Consider the following 12,797-nt stretch of genomic DNA (forward strand, 5'->3'; position numbering starts at 1 on the left):
TTTGTAAGTTTTGGGGTTTTATGTTGTTGTTTATTTTAGAAGAGGTCGACAATGTTTAAAATAACAGTCCAAAATTTCTTTGTAAATTAGAGAAAATAGGTTTTGTTTTCAGCTAATTAAAAACACACCCCAAGGGCCGCATCCATACTGTAGTTGTGTAGTAGCCTGTCTTTATGCCACAATTTTTGCTACAAGAGAACCTTCCTTCACGCCAGATGGCGCCAAAGCATCCACTCGTTACGTTAGTTTGTGACGTCATTTTCACGCGCCACAATTTCGCTACGACCATAACAACGCCTGAAAACCGTAACATTTATCGATATCATTGTTAGTGGAAAATCAGAATTTATTTACACTGTTTTAAATCTCCTGAAAACGTCATCTGCGTGACAAACCCACACGGTAAGACTGTGAATCACATGTGCCTGCGCTCTTTGTGTTTGATTTTCTGAAGCTCGATATTGTGTTTAATATAATAAACGTTCGAGTCTGAATCACCGAGGATCATTTGATTATCTTTACATAATGTATGCTTTTAGTCGCAGCGAGTTAAATGAGGATATTCATTATTTCATTCACTTTGAGTTTCTGTCTTATCAAAATCTTCTGAAATTGAAATTGTTGTTGTGTTTGCTGGAGATCAGATAAAAATCAAATATTCTTCACGTCACTCATGATCTCAGCTCTCATGAATCCTGATTTTACTGACCAAACACAAGATTCACCTTGGGAGTACCATGGTTATTTATTTATATATTACACACACGACTCTAGAAAAAAAATTAAGAGGCCATGCAAAATGATTAGTTTCTCTGGACTTACTATATATAAGTATGTTTTTGAATAAAATTGACATTTGTTCTATTCTATAAAGTACTGACAACTTTTCTCCCAAATTCCAAATAAAATATTGTCATTTAGAGTATTTATTTGCTGAAAATGTCAACTGGTCAAAATAACAAAGTTGCAGTGTTTTCAGACCTCAAATATAAAGAAAACAGGTTCATATTCATTTATAAACAACACAATACAAACGTTTTTTGTAAACTTAGGAAGAGTTCAGAAATAAATATTTTGCAGAATAACCCTGATTTCCAATCACTTCTTTCATGTGTCTTGGCATGCTCTTGACCAATCTTTTGCATTGCTGTTGGGTGACTTTATGCTACCCCTGGTGAAAAAATTCAAGCAGCTCAGCTATTTTTGATGGCTTGTGACCATCCATGCTCTTGATCACATTGCAGAGATTTTCAATTGGGTTCAGGTCTGGCGATTGGGCTGACCATGACGGCCTTGATCTGGTGCTCCTCCATCCACATCTTGATTGACCTGGCTGTGTGGCATGAAACATGTTGTTCTCCAACTCTTGAGGATTGTTTTTGGGAAATATCCCAACATAAAACATCAATATAAAAAAAACCTGAAATATCTTGCTTGCATAAGTATTCAACCCCTGTGCTGTGGAAGCTGCCAGGTTACACAGATGAAAGAAATTGCCCTAATGAGGACACCGTTACTTACCATTTGCATTCACCTGGGAATCGTTACATTTGCGGTCATATTTTCTGGATTAAAAAAAACATTGTTGAAGGATCATTGGTCAGGCTGTGAATCTGAAGGAAAATTAAGACCAAAGAGCATTCCACAGAAGTTGGAGATAAAGGAATAAAAATGCGTAGATTAGCGAAAGGGTACAACATATTATACAAATGTTTGGATATCCCAGTGATCACAGTTGGATCAATAATCAGGAATTGGAAGCTGCACCACACCACCCAGGCACTGCCAAGAAAAGGCCGTCCCTCAAAACTCAGTGTTCTAACAAAATGGAGACTTGTGAGAGAGCCACAGAGAGGCCAACAATCACTTTGAAGGAGCTACAGAGTTCACTGGTTGGGAGTGAACTCTGGGATAATGGTGCACCAGTCAACCATATCAAGAGCACTGAATAACATTGGCCTGTATTCCCATACAGTGGCAAGAAAGAAGCCGTTACTCAAAAAGTACCATCTGAAAGCATGAGTTTGCCAGAAAGCATGTGAGTGACCCAGCTGCAATGTGGGAGAAGGTTTTGTTGTCAGATGAGACCAAGATAGAGCTTTTTTCAAAAACTCAAAGTGCTGTGTGGCGCAAACCTAACACTTCCTATGCCTCAAGGCACACCATTCCTACAGTGAAGTATGGTGGTGGCAGCATCGTGCTGTGGGGATGCTTCTCATCAGCAGGGACTGGGAATCTTTTTAGAATGGAAGGAAGAATGGATGGAGCAAAATATAGGGAAATACTGCAAGAGATGTCCACAAGCATCACCTGAACAACCTGGAGCAATTCTGCTGAGAAGAATGGATCAAAATCACTTCGTCACTGTGTGCAAAGCTGGTACATGTGTCCCCCAAAAGACTTAAAGCAGTTATTGCAGCAAAAGGTGGCTGGACCAAATATTAATGTGTGGGGGTTTCCATTTTTAATTTTCATGATAATATTTCCCAGCCAAAAAACAATGTCACATTACATTAGTTGATTTTGTGTTTTAGTGTTTTAAAATAAAATATCAATCAGAATGAAATTTCAGTTTATCATTTGTAATTCGGTAATACGAGAGAATTGGACAGGGGTCTGAATACTTTTACAAGGCAGTGTGTGTGTGTGTGTGTGTGTGTGTGTGTGTGTATGTATATGTATATATATATATATATATATATATATATATATATGTGTGTGTGTAAATAGGAACCGTGGTAATGTACCATGGTATTCTTTGATTTTCAAACTAACATGGTATTACCCTGTTACCATCACTGAACCGTGGTTCCATCACAGAACATAGACAGTATTTGGACTTGTACCATGTTTTTTATTTATATATTTATTTATTTGAAATTAATTTTGTAAATACCATTGCATATGAATCTGGTAATCATTCAGTATTTAATGATAGAACCATCTGATTCCATCACTTTATCATGGTACTGCCACAGTACCTTTTTATATAGTGCTGCTGTAGAAACATTGTATATATGCATTGTTCGTTCATTTCCTCTTATAGCACCAAGACTGTTTTTTTCTTCACTCTTTTCACAGACGTTTTAAACGTGAAAATTAACAAGTCCCATCCAAACATCAAGAATTCTAATTTCAAGATCTACATTTTGATCTCAATCATGGAATCCTAATACAATCAAAGGGGCGAGAGGATCTGTGGAGGAATGGGGTAGAGTTTGAGATGAGGGTTCCGGGTCCAAAAACCTCAGATCAGGCAGAATCCGGCTCAGGTGAGTAGACACAGACCTGAAATTGGTTTGACCGATTCACACTTTAGCTCTTCTTTAATATAGGGCCTACCGATAAATGGAATCTGGTATGTTGCTAAAGAAATCCATCAAGAAACAACAGTCTTCACAGGTAAATTCACTTAATATCTCAATGTGTTATTTATAAAAAATGTACTGTTTAAACAACAGCCATCCATGCTTAGCTGCTTTGTGTAATTTTTAGATCATGTTAAAATTCTTTCTCTTATTTAAATTTAAAATGCAGTCAACTATAAGTTAGCCATTGGTAGGTCTGTTTTCCTGAAGAATGTAAACTCTGTGTAGTGTCTTTAATATAGCTTATAAAGTGGTTTTACTGATTAATCCGTGCCAATAGTTGCTTTTGAAACTATCGGTTATCAGCAAAAATCAAATAATTTATTCCTCTGCATTCTTCTGTGATTTTTCTACAATAAAAAGCTTCATTTGATGAATATTTACAAGTAGTGCATTGTAACGGAGACAAGTCACCATCACAATTACTATTTATGGACTAATTCATGATTATTAATACACAATGTTGTAAAAAAGAAACTCTTTTTTTATACAAATTTGTCTAAAAATCTGGTTTTATCTTCATCTAAAGGCAGGTGCACACTGTAGAGACAAATTTCAGGAATCCTAAAGGATTTCTGTCTTTGCAGGGCAAAATCGGCAATCTTACAACGTTCAGTGTGACATGTTCACAGATGGCCAATTAATAGCCTTTGCAATGATCTTCAGCCTCCAACGAAGTCAAGTCAAGTGGTTTTTATTGTCGTTTCAACCATGTACTGTTAGTACAGTACACAGAGAAACGAGACAACGTTCCTCCAGGACCATGATGCTACATAAAAACAACATAGGACAAACACAGGACCACATGAGACTACACAATTAAATAAAATACCTATATACACTCACCTAAAGGATTATTAGGAACACCATACTAATACTGTGTTTGACCCCCTTTCGCCTTCAGAACTGCCTTAATTCTACGTGGCATTGATTCAACAAGGTGCTGAAAGCATTCTTTAGAAATGTTGGCCCGTATTGATAGGATAGCATCTTGCAGTTGATGGAGTTTTGTGGGATGCACATCCAGGGCACGAAGCTCCCGTTCCACCACATCCCAAAGATGCTCTATTGGGTTGAGATCTGGTGACTGTGGGGGCCATTTTAGTACAGTGAACTCATTGTCATGTTTAAGAAACCAATTTGAAATGATTCGAGCTTTGTGACATGGTGCATTATCCTGCTGGAAGTAGCCATCAGAGGATGGGTACATGGTGGCCATAAAGGGATGGACATGGTCAGAAACAATGCTCAGGTAGGCCGTGGCATTTAAACGATGCCCAATTGGCACTAAGGGGCCTAAAGTGTGCCAAGAAAACATCCCCCACACCATTACACCACCACCACCAGCCTGCACAGTGGTAACAAGGCATGATGGATCCATGTTCTCATTCTGTTTACGCCAAATTCTGACTCTACCATCTGAATGTCTCAACAGAAATCGAGACTCATCAGACCAGGCAACATTTTTCCAGTCTTCAACTGTCCAATTTTGGTGAGTTCTTGCAAATTGTGGCCTCTTTTTCCTATTTGTAGTGGAGATGAGTGGTACCCGGTGGGGTCTTCTGCTGTTGTAGCCCATCCGCCTCAAGGTTGTGCGTGTTGTGGCTTCACAAATGCTTTGCTGCATACCTCGGTTGTAACAAGTGGTTATTTCAGGCAAAGTTGCTCCTCTATCAGCTTGAATCAGTCGGCCCATTCTCCTCTGACCTCTAGCATCAACAAGGCATTTTCGCCCACAGGACTGCCGCATACTGGATGTTTTTCCCTTTTCACACCATTCTTTGTAAACCCTAGAAATGGTTGTGCGTGAAAATCCCAGTAACTGAGCAGATTGTGAAATACTCAGACCGGCCTGTCTGGCACCAACAACCATGCCACTCTCAAAATTGCTTATATCACCTTTCTTTCCCATTCTGACATTCAGTTTGGAGTTCAGGAGATTGTCTTGACCAGGGCCACACCCCTAAATGCATTGAAGCAACTGCCATGTGATTGGTTGATTAGATAATTGCATTAATGAGAAATTGAACAGGTGTTCCTAATAATCCTTTAGGTGAGTGTGTGTGTGTGTGTGTGTGTGTATGTGTATATATATATATATAAATATAAATTGCACGTGCAAACATGTGCAAAAAGTACGGGACAGTACAAGAAATTTCTGACAATGAACAGGACAATAGGCACAGTGAGAGACAGTGCAGCGCCGACCAGTACACAGTAGTGCAAAAAGAAGACAGATTCTCAAAACGTAAACATAACATACTATGAAATAGTGTTCTATGCACATAGCAGATATTGAGGTAGCAGCCAGTTATAAAGTGACAGTAATTAAAGTGCAACTCAGGACACGTGTGTGTGTGTGTGTGTCAAACCAGTCTTTGAGTATTGAGGAGTCTGATGGCTTGGGGGAAGAAGCTGTTACACAGTCTGGCCGCGAGGGAGGTCATCCACAATGCTGGTTGCTTTGCGGATACAGTGTTTTTTGTAAATGTCTTTGATGGAGGGAAGAGAGACCCCAATGATCTTCTCAGCTGTGCTCACTATCCTCTGCAGGGCTTTGTGGTCCGAAACGGTGCAAGTCCCAAACCAGGCAGTGATTCAGCTGCTCAGGATGCTCTCAATAGTCCCTCTATTGAATGTAGTGAGTATGGGGGGATATCGAAGAAAGTAGAGACGCTGCTGGGCTTTCTTGGTGATAGAGCTGGTGTTGAGGGACCAGGTGAGGTTCTCCGCCAGGTGAACACCAAGGAATTTGGTGCTCTTGACGATCTCCACAGAGGAGCCGTCGATGTTCAGCGGAGAGTGTTCACTTTGTGCTTTCCTAAAGTCAACAACCATCTCTTTTGTTTTGTCGACATTCAGGGACATGTTGTTGGCTCTACACCAGTCCGTTAGCCGCTGCACCTCCTCTCTGTATGCTGACTCGTCATTCTTGCTGATGAGACCCACCACGGTCCAATCAGGTGCTGAGGAATTATCGTGTTGAATGCTGAGCTGAAGTCTATGAACAGCATTCGAACGTATGAGTCCTTTTTGTCTAGGTGGGTGAGGGCCAGATGGAGGGTTGTGGCGATGGCGTCGTCTGTTGAACGGTTTGGACGATACGCAAACTGCAGTGGATCTAGTGAGGGGGGCAGCTGGGTCTTAATTTGCCTCACGACGAGCCTCTCGAAGCACTTCATGATTGGTGTGAGTGCGAAGGGACGGTAGTGATTGAGGCAGGACACTGAAGACTTCTTTGGCATAGGGATGATGGTGGTGGCCTTGAAGCACGTTGGAACGACGGCGCTGCTCAGGGAGATGTTGAAGATATCGGTAAGAACATCTGCTAGCTGGTCTGCACATTCTCTGAGCACTCTGCCAGGAATGTTGTCTGGTCCAGCAGCCTTCCGTGGGTTGACTCTACGTAGAGTTTTCCTCACATCCGCCTTGGTAAGACAGAGCACCTGGTCGTTGGGAGGAGGGGTGGTCTTCTTCGCCACCATGTCGTTCTGCACTTCAAACCGGAGTCGTTCAGCGCATCTGGAAGGGAGGCATCTTTGTCACAGGCAACTGATGTTGTCCTGTAGTTGGTGATGGCCTGGATGCCCTGCCACATGCGCCGCATGTCACCGCTGTCCTGGAAGTGACTGTGGAGTGTCTGAAATTTTGCATCACAGCCGTATAGTGTGACTGCTATTACAATGGCCAGATGAGATATTCCGCTCATCTCTTGCACCCCAATTCACTAGAAAAGAAACCTGCTCTTTTTTTTTGTTTACATTTATCAAGTATTTTTTTTACAATGTTTAATTAGTATTTTACTTTAATAAATTTACTTTAAACGTCTGTAAACCTCTTTAGTTTAGATTCACACCACTCCAATTTTATTTAAAAAATGTAAAATAAATAGAAAGATTGAACCAATTTATACTGGTAATTATTTATGGGACGTTTAATTCAAATCATCAAGATTAAGATTCAACTGTATTGTCAATGTGCAGAGTACAGGTACAGAGCCAATGAAATGCAGTTGTTTTTGCATATCCCAACTAAGCTGGGGTCAGAGTGCAGGGTCAGCCATGAAACGGCGCCCCTGGAGCAGATAGGGTCAAGGGCCCAACAGTTGTATCTTGACTGTGCTGGGGCTTGAACCCCCGACCTTTCGGTCAGTAACCCAGAGCCTTAACTGCTGAGCTACCACTGGCCCAACACAGTTGGATAATTGCAAGCGTGTTATAGTATCAGCCTTTATAATTTTTTTATGAATCTACGAAATAATAAAAAAAATAATCACTGGTCGGGACGATTGGGACCACAGTCCGCTCCGATGTATATCGTTATGACATAATGTGTGCCATGTGTGATAACAGTGTGCCATGGTGATATCAGGGGTGGACTGGCTATCGGGAGAACCGGGACTTTTTCAGTTACATATACATTTCTGCATTTGGCGGACGCTTTTATCCAAAGCGACTTACAGTGCACTTATTACAGGGACAATCCCCCTTGGAGCAATCTGGAGTTAAGTGACTTGCTCAAGGACACAATGGTGGTGGCTGTGGGGATCGAACCAGCGACCTTCTGATTAACAGTTATGTGCTTTAGCCCACTACGCCACCACCACTTTTTCAGTTGGGCCGGCTGTGAAATGGGATCCAGTGGGCTGCGATAAGTCAAGTACATTTTATTTGTATAGCGCCTTTCACAACACACATCGTTTCAAAGCAGCTTTACAGAAGATCAGGCATTAACAGACGATAAAACTGTAATGTCTATAATGACGATGAATCATCATTGTGTAATTAGATAAAATATGATTGTTTATCGTGTTTAAAAATAATTAAATAATAATTGTATTAATAACCCCAGTGTACAAGCTGAAAGCGACTGTGGCAAGGAACACAAAACTCCATAAGATTTTGATTAATGGAGGGAAAATAACCTTGGGAAAAAACAGACTCTGGCTAACATCTTGAATATAATGTAAATATTACTTATGTATAGTTAAAGTCATGGTTTAAAATTATTAAACTAAGTATTGTGTTAACTTTTTCCCCGCCAGCGTTTTAAAAAAAAAGTTGCCAGCCACCGCCAGGGTTTTGGACGATTTTCGCTAAACTTTAATGGCCCGCAGAATATTTTCTTCCATGAATATATGAAGATGCTATATATCAAAATAAAGATGAGCCTCTGCTTTTAGGCAAAAAAACCCGATTTTATTTTATCTTCATTTGTTCTTTTTTTATTGCCACTTGAACAGAGGTAGGTTTTGTCAAAAACAACATTTCGGACAAAAAGCTGAGAAAAAGGCATTTTTATCAAACAAGTGCATTTTCAAGCTGAATACATTCAGATGTTGTTTCCTTCATATATAAAACCTTCCAAAATAAATTAAAATTATAAATAAATGTAAAATATATCAAATTTAGGCACTGTAATTTGCTTTTGAGTGGTACACGGAGTAACATTTCCCAGGATGTAAGGGGACACCACAACTTTTGCAGTAGAACGAGGTCTCCTTCCGCAAGGATATTCAGCATATTTTGAGCTACATTCTCACTACTCCACTTCTTCACGTTTGAGACGATCGCAGTCTGTTTCTTTGATCAAAGAGTTGCGTACTCTTTCAAAACATGCGCACGGGTCTTCCTTACCGTATACCACCTAAAACACGGATACCCGGAAAATTCCGTGTTTGGCGGGGAAGCTTTTTTTCATAAAACCCGGAAAATTCCGTGTTTGGCGGGGAAACAGTTAAGGGTCAGTGTTTAAACATCGATTTTGTTTGAACTTCAAGATTAATGACCAATGTCTTTGAAGTTCATCCTGGATTAACTGCATAAATTCACATAGATGCAGTTTTCCTTGTTGATTGTTGATGAAGGCTTTTGTTGGCAATTGTTAGTCTATGCATTCCATTTCAAGATCGTAGTCCATCAATAGACCTAGGTGATGCAGGCAGAGATCAGGGATGTGAAACGCAGTTCAACCTGGCCGGTAATTTCGGTGAGGTTCGGTGTGGTCCATCCAAGGTTCAGAAAATTGCATATGAAGTATCCCATGTCTTATGGTTAGAGTTGGCATCAGTTCATCCTCTGAAGTCTATCATAATAGACTGAAGTGATGTTTGGCGGGCACCGGCTGCTTTTAGTCATCATCATTCAGCTACACGTAGCAGTGGAGTCTAACACGAAGCATGAATGGTGCTGGATCAAGCCTGTTCTGGTGACCTCAGGATAGGAGTCCCTGGGTTGAGACAGGGAAACAAATAAAATAATATAAACATAGATGCCATTCAATTTAGCAATGGCATCTAGCAGCCTAATTGTGGGTTGGAGGATAAATTAGGTGTATGACTAGCTTAAATAAATGACTCTTTAGTCTAAACTTTTACTGAGGGAGTGTGCCTGCATCTCGAACAGTGTTAGGGAGACAATTCCATAGTTTAGGAGCCAAATATGAAAAGGATCTACCTCCTTTTGTGAATTTTGATATTCTAGGAACTATTAACAGGCCAGAATTTTGCGATCGTAATGAATGTGATGGAATATAGCGTGGTAGAAGGTCACTTAAGTACTGAAAAGCTAGACCGTTCAAAGCTTTGTACATAGTTAAAAGAATTTTATTATTTAATTATTACGTAATTTAACAGGTAGCCAATGTAACAATGATAAAATGGGGCTAATATTATCATATTTCTTAATTCTCATTAGCACTCTGGCTGCTGCATTTTGAACCAATTGAAGTTTATTTATTGATCTTGCTGGACATCCTCCCAGTAATGCATTACAATAATCTAGTCTTGAGGTCATGAACACATGAATTAGTTTTTCGGCATCTGCAACTGAGAGCATGTGCCTTATTTTAGCAATATTTCTTAGGTGGAAGAATGCTGTTCTACAAACATTGCTAATTTGATTTTCAAAGGACAGATTGGTATCAAATATATCACCTAAGTTCTTCGCTGTTGAAGATGATGTAACAGTACATCCATCTAGAGTTAAATTATATTTTAGCGGCTTATTGTTTTAGAGTTTTTTGGTCCGATAATTAGTACCTCTGTTTTGTGAGAATTGAGTAGAAGGACATTTCTGGCCATCTAATCTTTTATTTCATTGATACACTCTGCTAATTGTGAAATCTCATCAGGTTTTGAAGAAATATAATGTTGTGTATCGTCGGCATAGCAGTGGAAAGTTATTCCACGATTCCTGATAATATCTCCCAGGGGAAGTATATACATGGAGAAAAGCAGAGGCCCTAAATCTGATCCCTGTGGCACTCCATATTTTACTTTTGTTTGGTCTGACAATTCCTCATTTACATAGACAAAGTGGTAGCGGTCTGCTAAATATGACCTAAACCATGCTAATGCAACTCCACAAATTCCAACATAATTCTCTAGCCTATTCAAGAGAATGTTGTGATCTATCGTGTCGAATGCAGCACTAAGATATAAAAGCATTAGAAGAGAAATGCAGCCGCGATCAGTTGATAAGAGCAAGTCATTTGTAACTCTGATAAGTGCAGTGTCTGTACTGTGATTAGGCCTAAATCCTGACTGAAATTCTTCGTATATACTATTTCTCTGTAGAAATGAACATATTTGAGAGGATACTACATTTTCTAGTATTTTTGACATAAACGGGAGATTTGAAATTGGTCTATAATTAGCCAGTTCTCCAGGATCAAGTTGTGGCTTCTTAATAAGTGGTTTGATAACTGCCATTTTAAAGTTTCTTGGGACATGTCCTAAGCATAGTGAGGAGTTAATGATATTAAGAAGAGGTTCTGAAATTACAGGAGATACCTCTTTTAAGAGCTTAGTTGGTATAGGATCTAACAAACATGTGGCTTTTGATGTTTCAATAAGTTTTGTTAGCTCTTCGTGACCTATAACAGAGAAGGATTGAAGTTGCTCGTGAGAAATTATTAGACACTGTTTTCTGAGGTGCTATGACAGATGATTGCATAATTCCAGTTTTATCTGTAAAGAAATTCATGAAGTCATTACTCTTGTACTGCGACGTAATATCTGGTTCTGTTGAGTCTTTATTCCTAACCAATTTAGCCACAGTACTGAATAAACATCTAGGATTGTTGTGGTTATTTTCTATGAGTTTACTAAAATATGCTGACCTGGCAGCTTTTAGTGCCTGTCTGTATCTACAGACACTATCCTTCCATGCACCACGAAATACTTCTAATTTTGTATTTTTCCGTGCTGCTCTCTTGAGAGCATTAGTGTGATAATTGTACAATGGTGCAGGGCTTATTTCTTTAATTTTCTTTAATCGAAGTGGGGCAACAATTTATATTTTTGGTTATTTCAGCAAGTTTTTCTGGGCTTTGTGGTTTATTGAATGTATGAGATAGATCTTGAAGATTATTAGTGAAGCTATCTTTAGTGGTCGAAAGAATAGTTTTACCTGAACGATAGCGTGGTGTAGATTGAGTAACATTAGCTGATTGCAGCATGCAAGAGACAAGGTAATGATCTGAGATGTCATCGCTCTGCTGCAGAATTTCTATATTATCAACATCAACTCCATATGAAAGAATTAAATCTAGCGTATGATTATGGCGATGTGTTGGTCCTGTTACATTTTGTCTGACTCCAAGAGAGTTGAGAATATCAATAAATGATAATCCCAATGTATAATTTTAATTATCTATGTGACTGTTGAAGTCACCAACAATTAAAGCTCTATATACAGTAACTACAGATCTGATAAAAAATTAGCAAATTCACTAAGGAAATCAGAATAAGGCCCAGGTGATCTACCCATTGTAGCAAGGACAAAAGACAACAGAGATTTTTTATTTATATCTGATGGTGTCACATTAAGCATTATTAGTTCAAAAGACTTACATTTATATCCTGTCCTCTGAGTAACACCAAAAACTTCTCTGTAAATTGATGTCAGACGCTCTGGCCCCGAAATGCAATTAACAATAGTGGCTGGAGTCTCTATTTCCACGTTCCTTACAATAGTATCGCTAATAACAAGGGCTCTTTCAACATGATTCTCAGTGGGTGTATCACTGAGTGGGTAGAATCGATTGGAAACCCTAACAGGAACGGGAGAGTGGTGTCTCTTTGCTGAGTGAGTATGCCGCAGAGACGTCACCCAAATGCCCTGCTGCAGGGGCTCTACAGCCAGAAGCAAAGTGTGTATGTTGATCTCTGTACTACTCGCATCCAAAACAGTATTTACCTGCTTCTCTTTCTCACTGACCTCCAGTAGCATTCGGATGCGAGTCTCTAACTCATTAACCTTCTCTGTCAGCCTGACTAATTCCTTACATTTATCACATGTGTATCCCTCACTGCTGACGGAGGAGGCTATTGTAAACATGTGACATTTAATGCAGGAAGAAATAACATGAGCGGATGCCATTACCACAAGTTGTTGGTTGTTCCTGAGCGGTGAGGGTTTGAGATTG

General features: G+C 39.6%; 1 protein-coding gene across 2 annotated transcripts in view; it reads left to right on the forward strand.

The window, feature by feature from the left end:
- Positions 1–261: 261 nt before the first annotated feature.
- Positions 262–12,797, forward strand: part of senp5 (SUMO specific peptidase 5) — a 49,204-nt gene continuing 36,668 nt past the window's right edge. Inside the window, exons 1-2 of one of the 2 annotated variants that reach the window (XM_052121702.1) lie at positions 262–402; positions 3,082–3,402. Coding sequence is in view for 1 of the 2 variants with exons in the window: in XM_052121701.1 (XP_051977661.1) it covers positions 3,224–3,272 (49 nt within the window). In the remaining variant the exon portion in view is untranslated. The remainder of the gene's footprint in view (positions 403–3,081; positions 3,403–12,797) is intronic. The other variant, XM_052121701.1, reaches the window with a different exon arrangement.

The sequence above is a fragment of the Xyrauchen texanus genome, chromosome 48, assembly GCF_025860055.1.
Source record: "Xyrauchen texanus isolate HMW12.3.18 chromosome 48, RBS_HiC_50CHRs, whole genome shotgun sequence".
NCBI lineage: Eukaryota > Metazoa > Chordata > Actinopteri > Cypriniformes > Catostomidae > Xyrauchen > Xyrauchen texanus.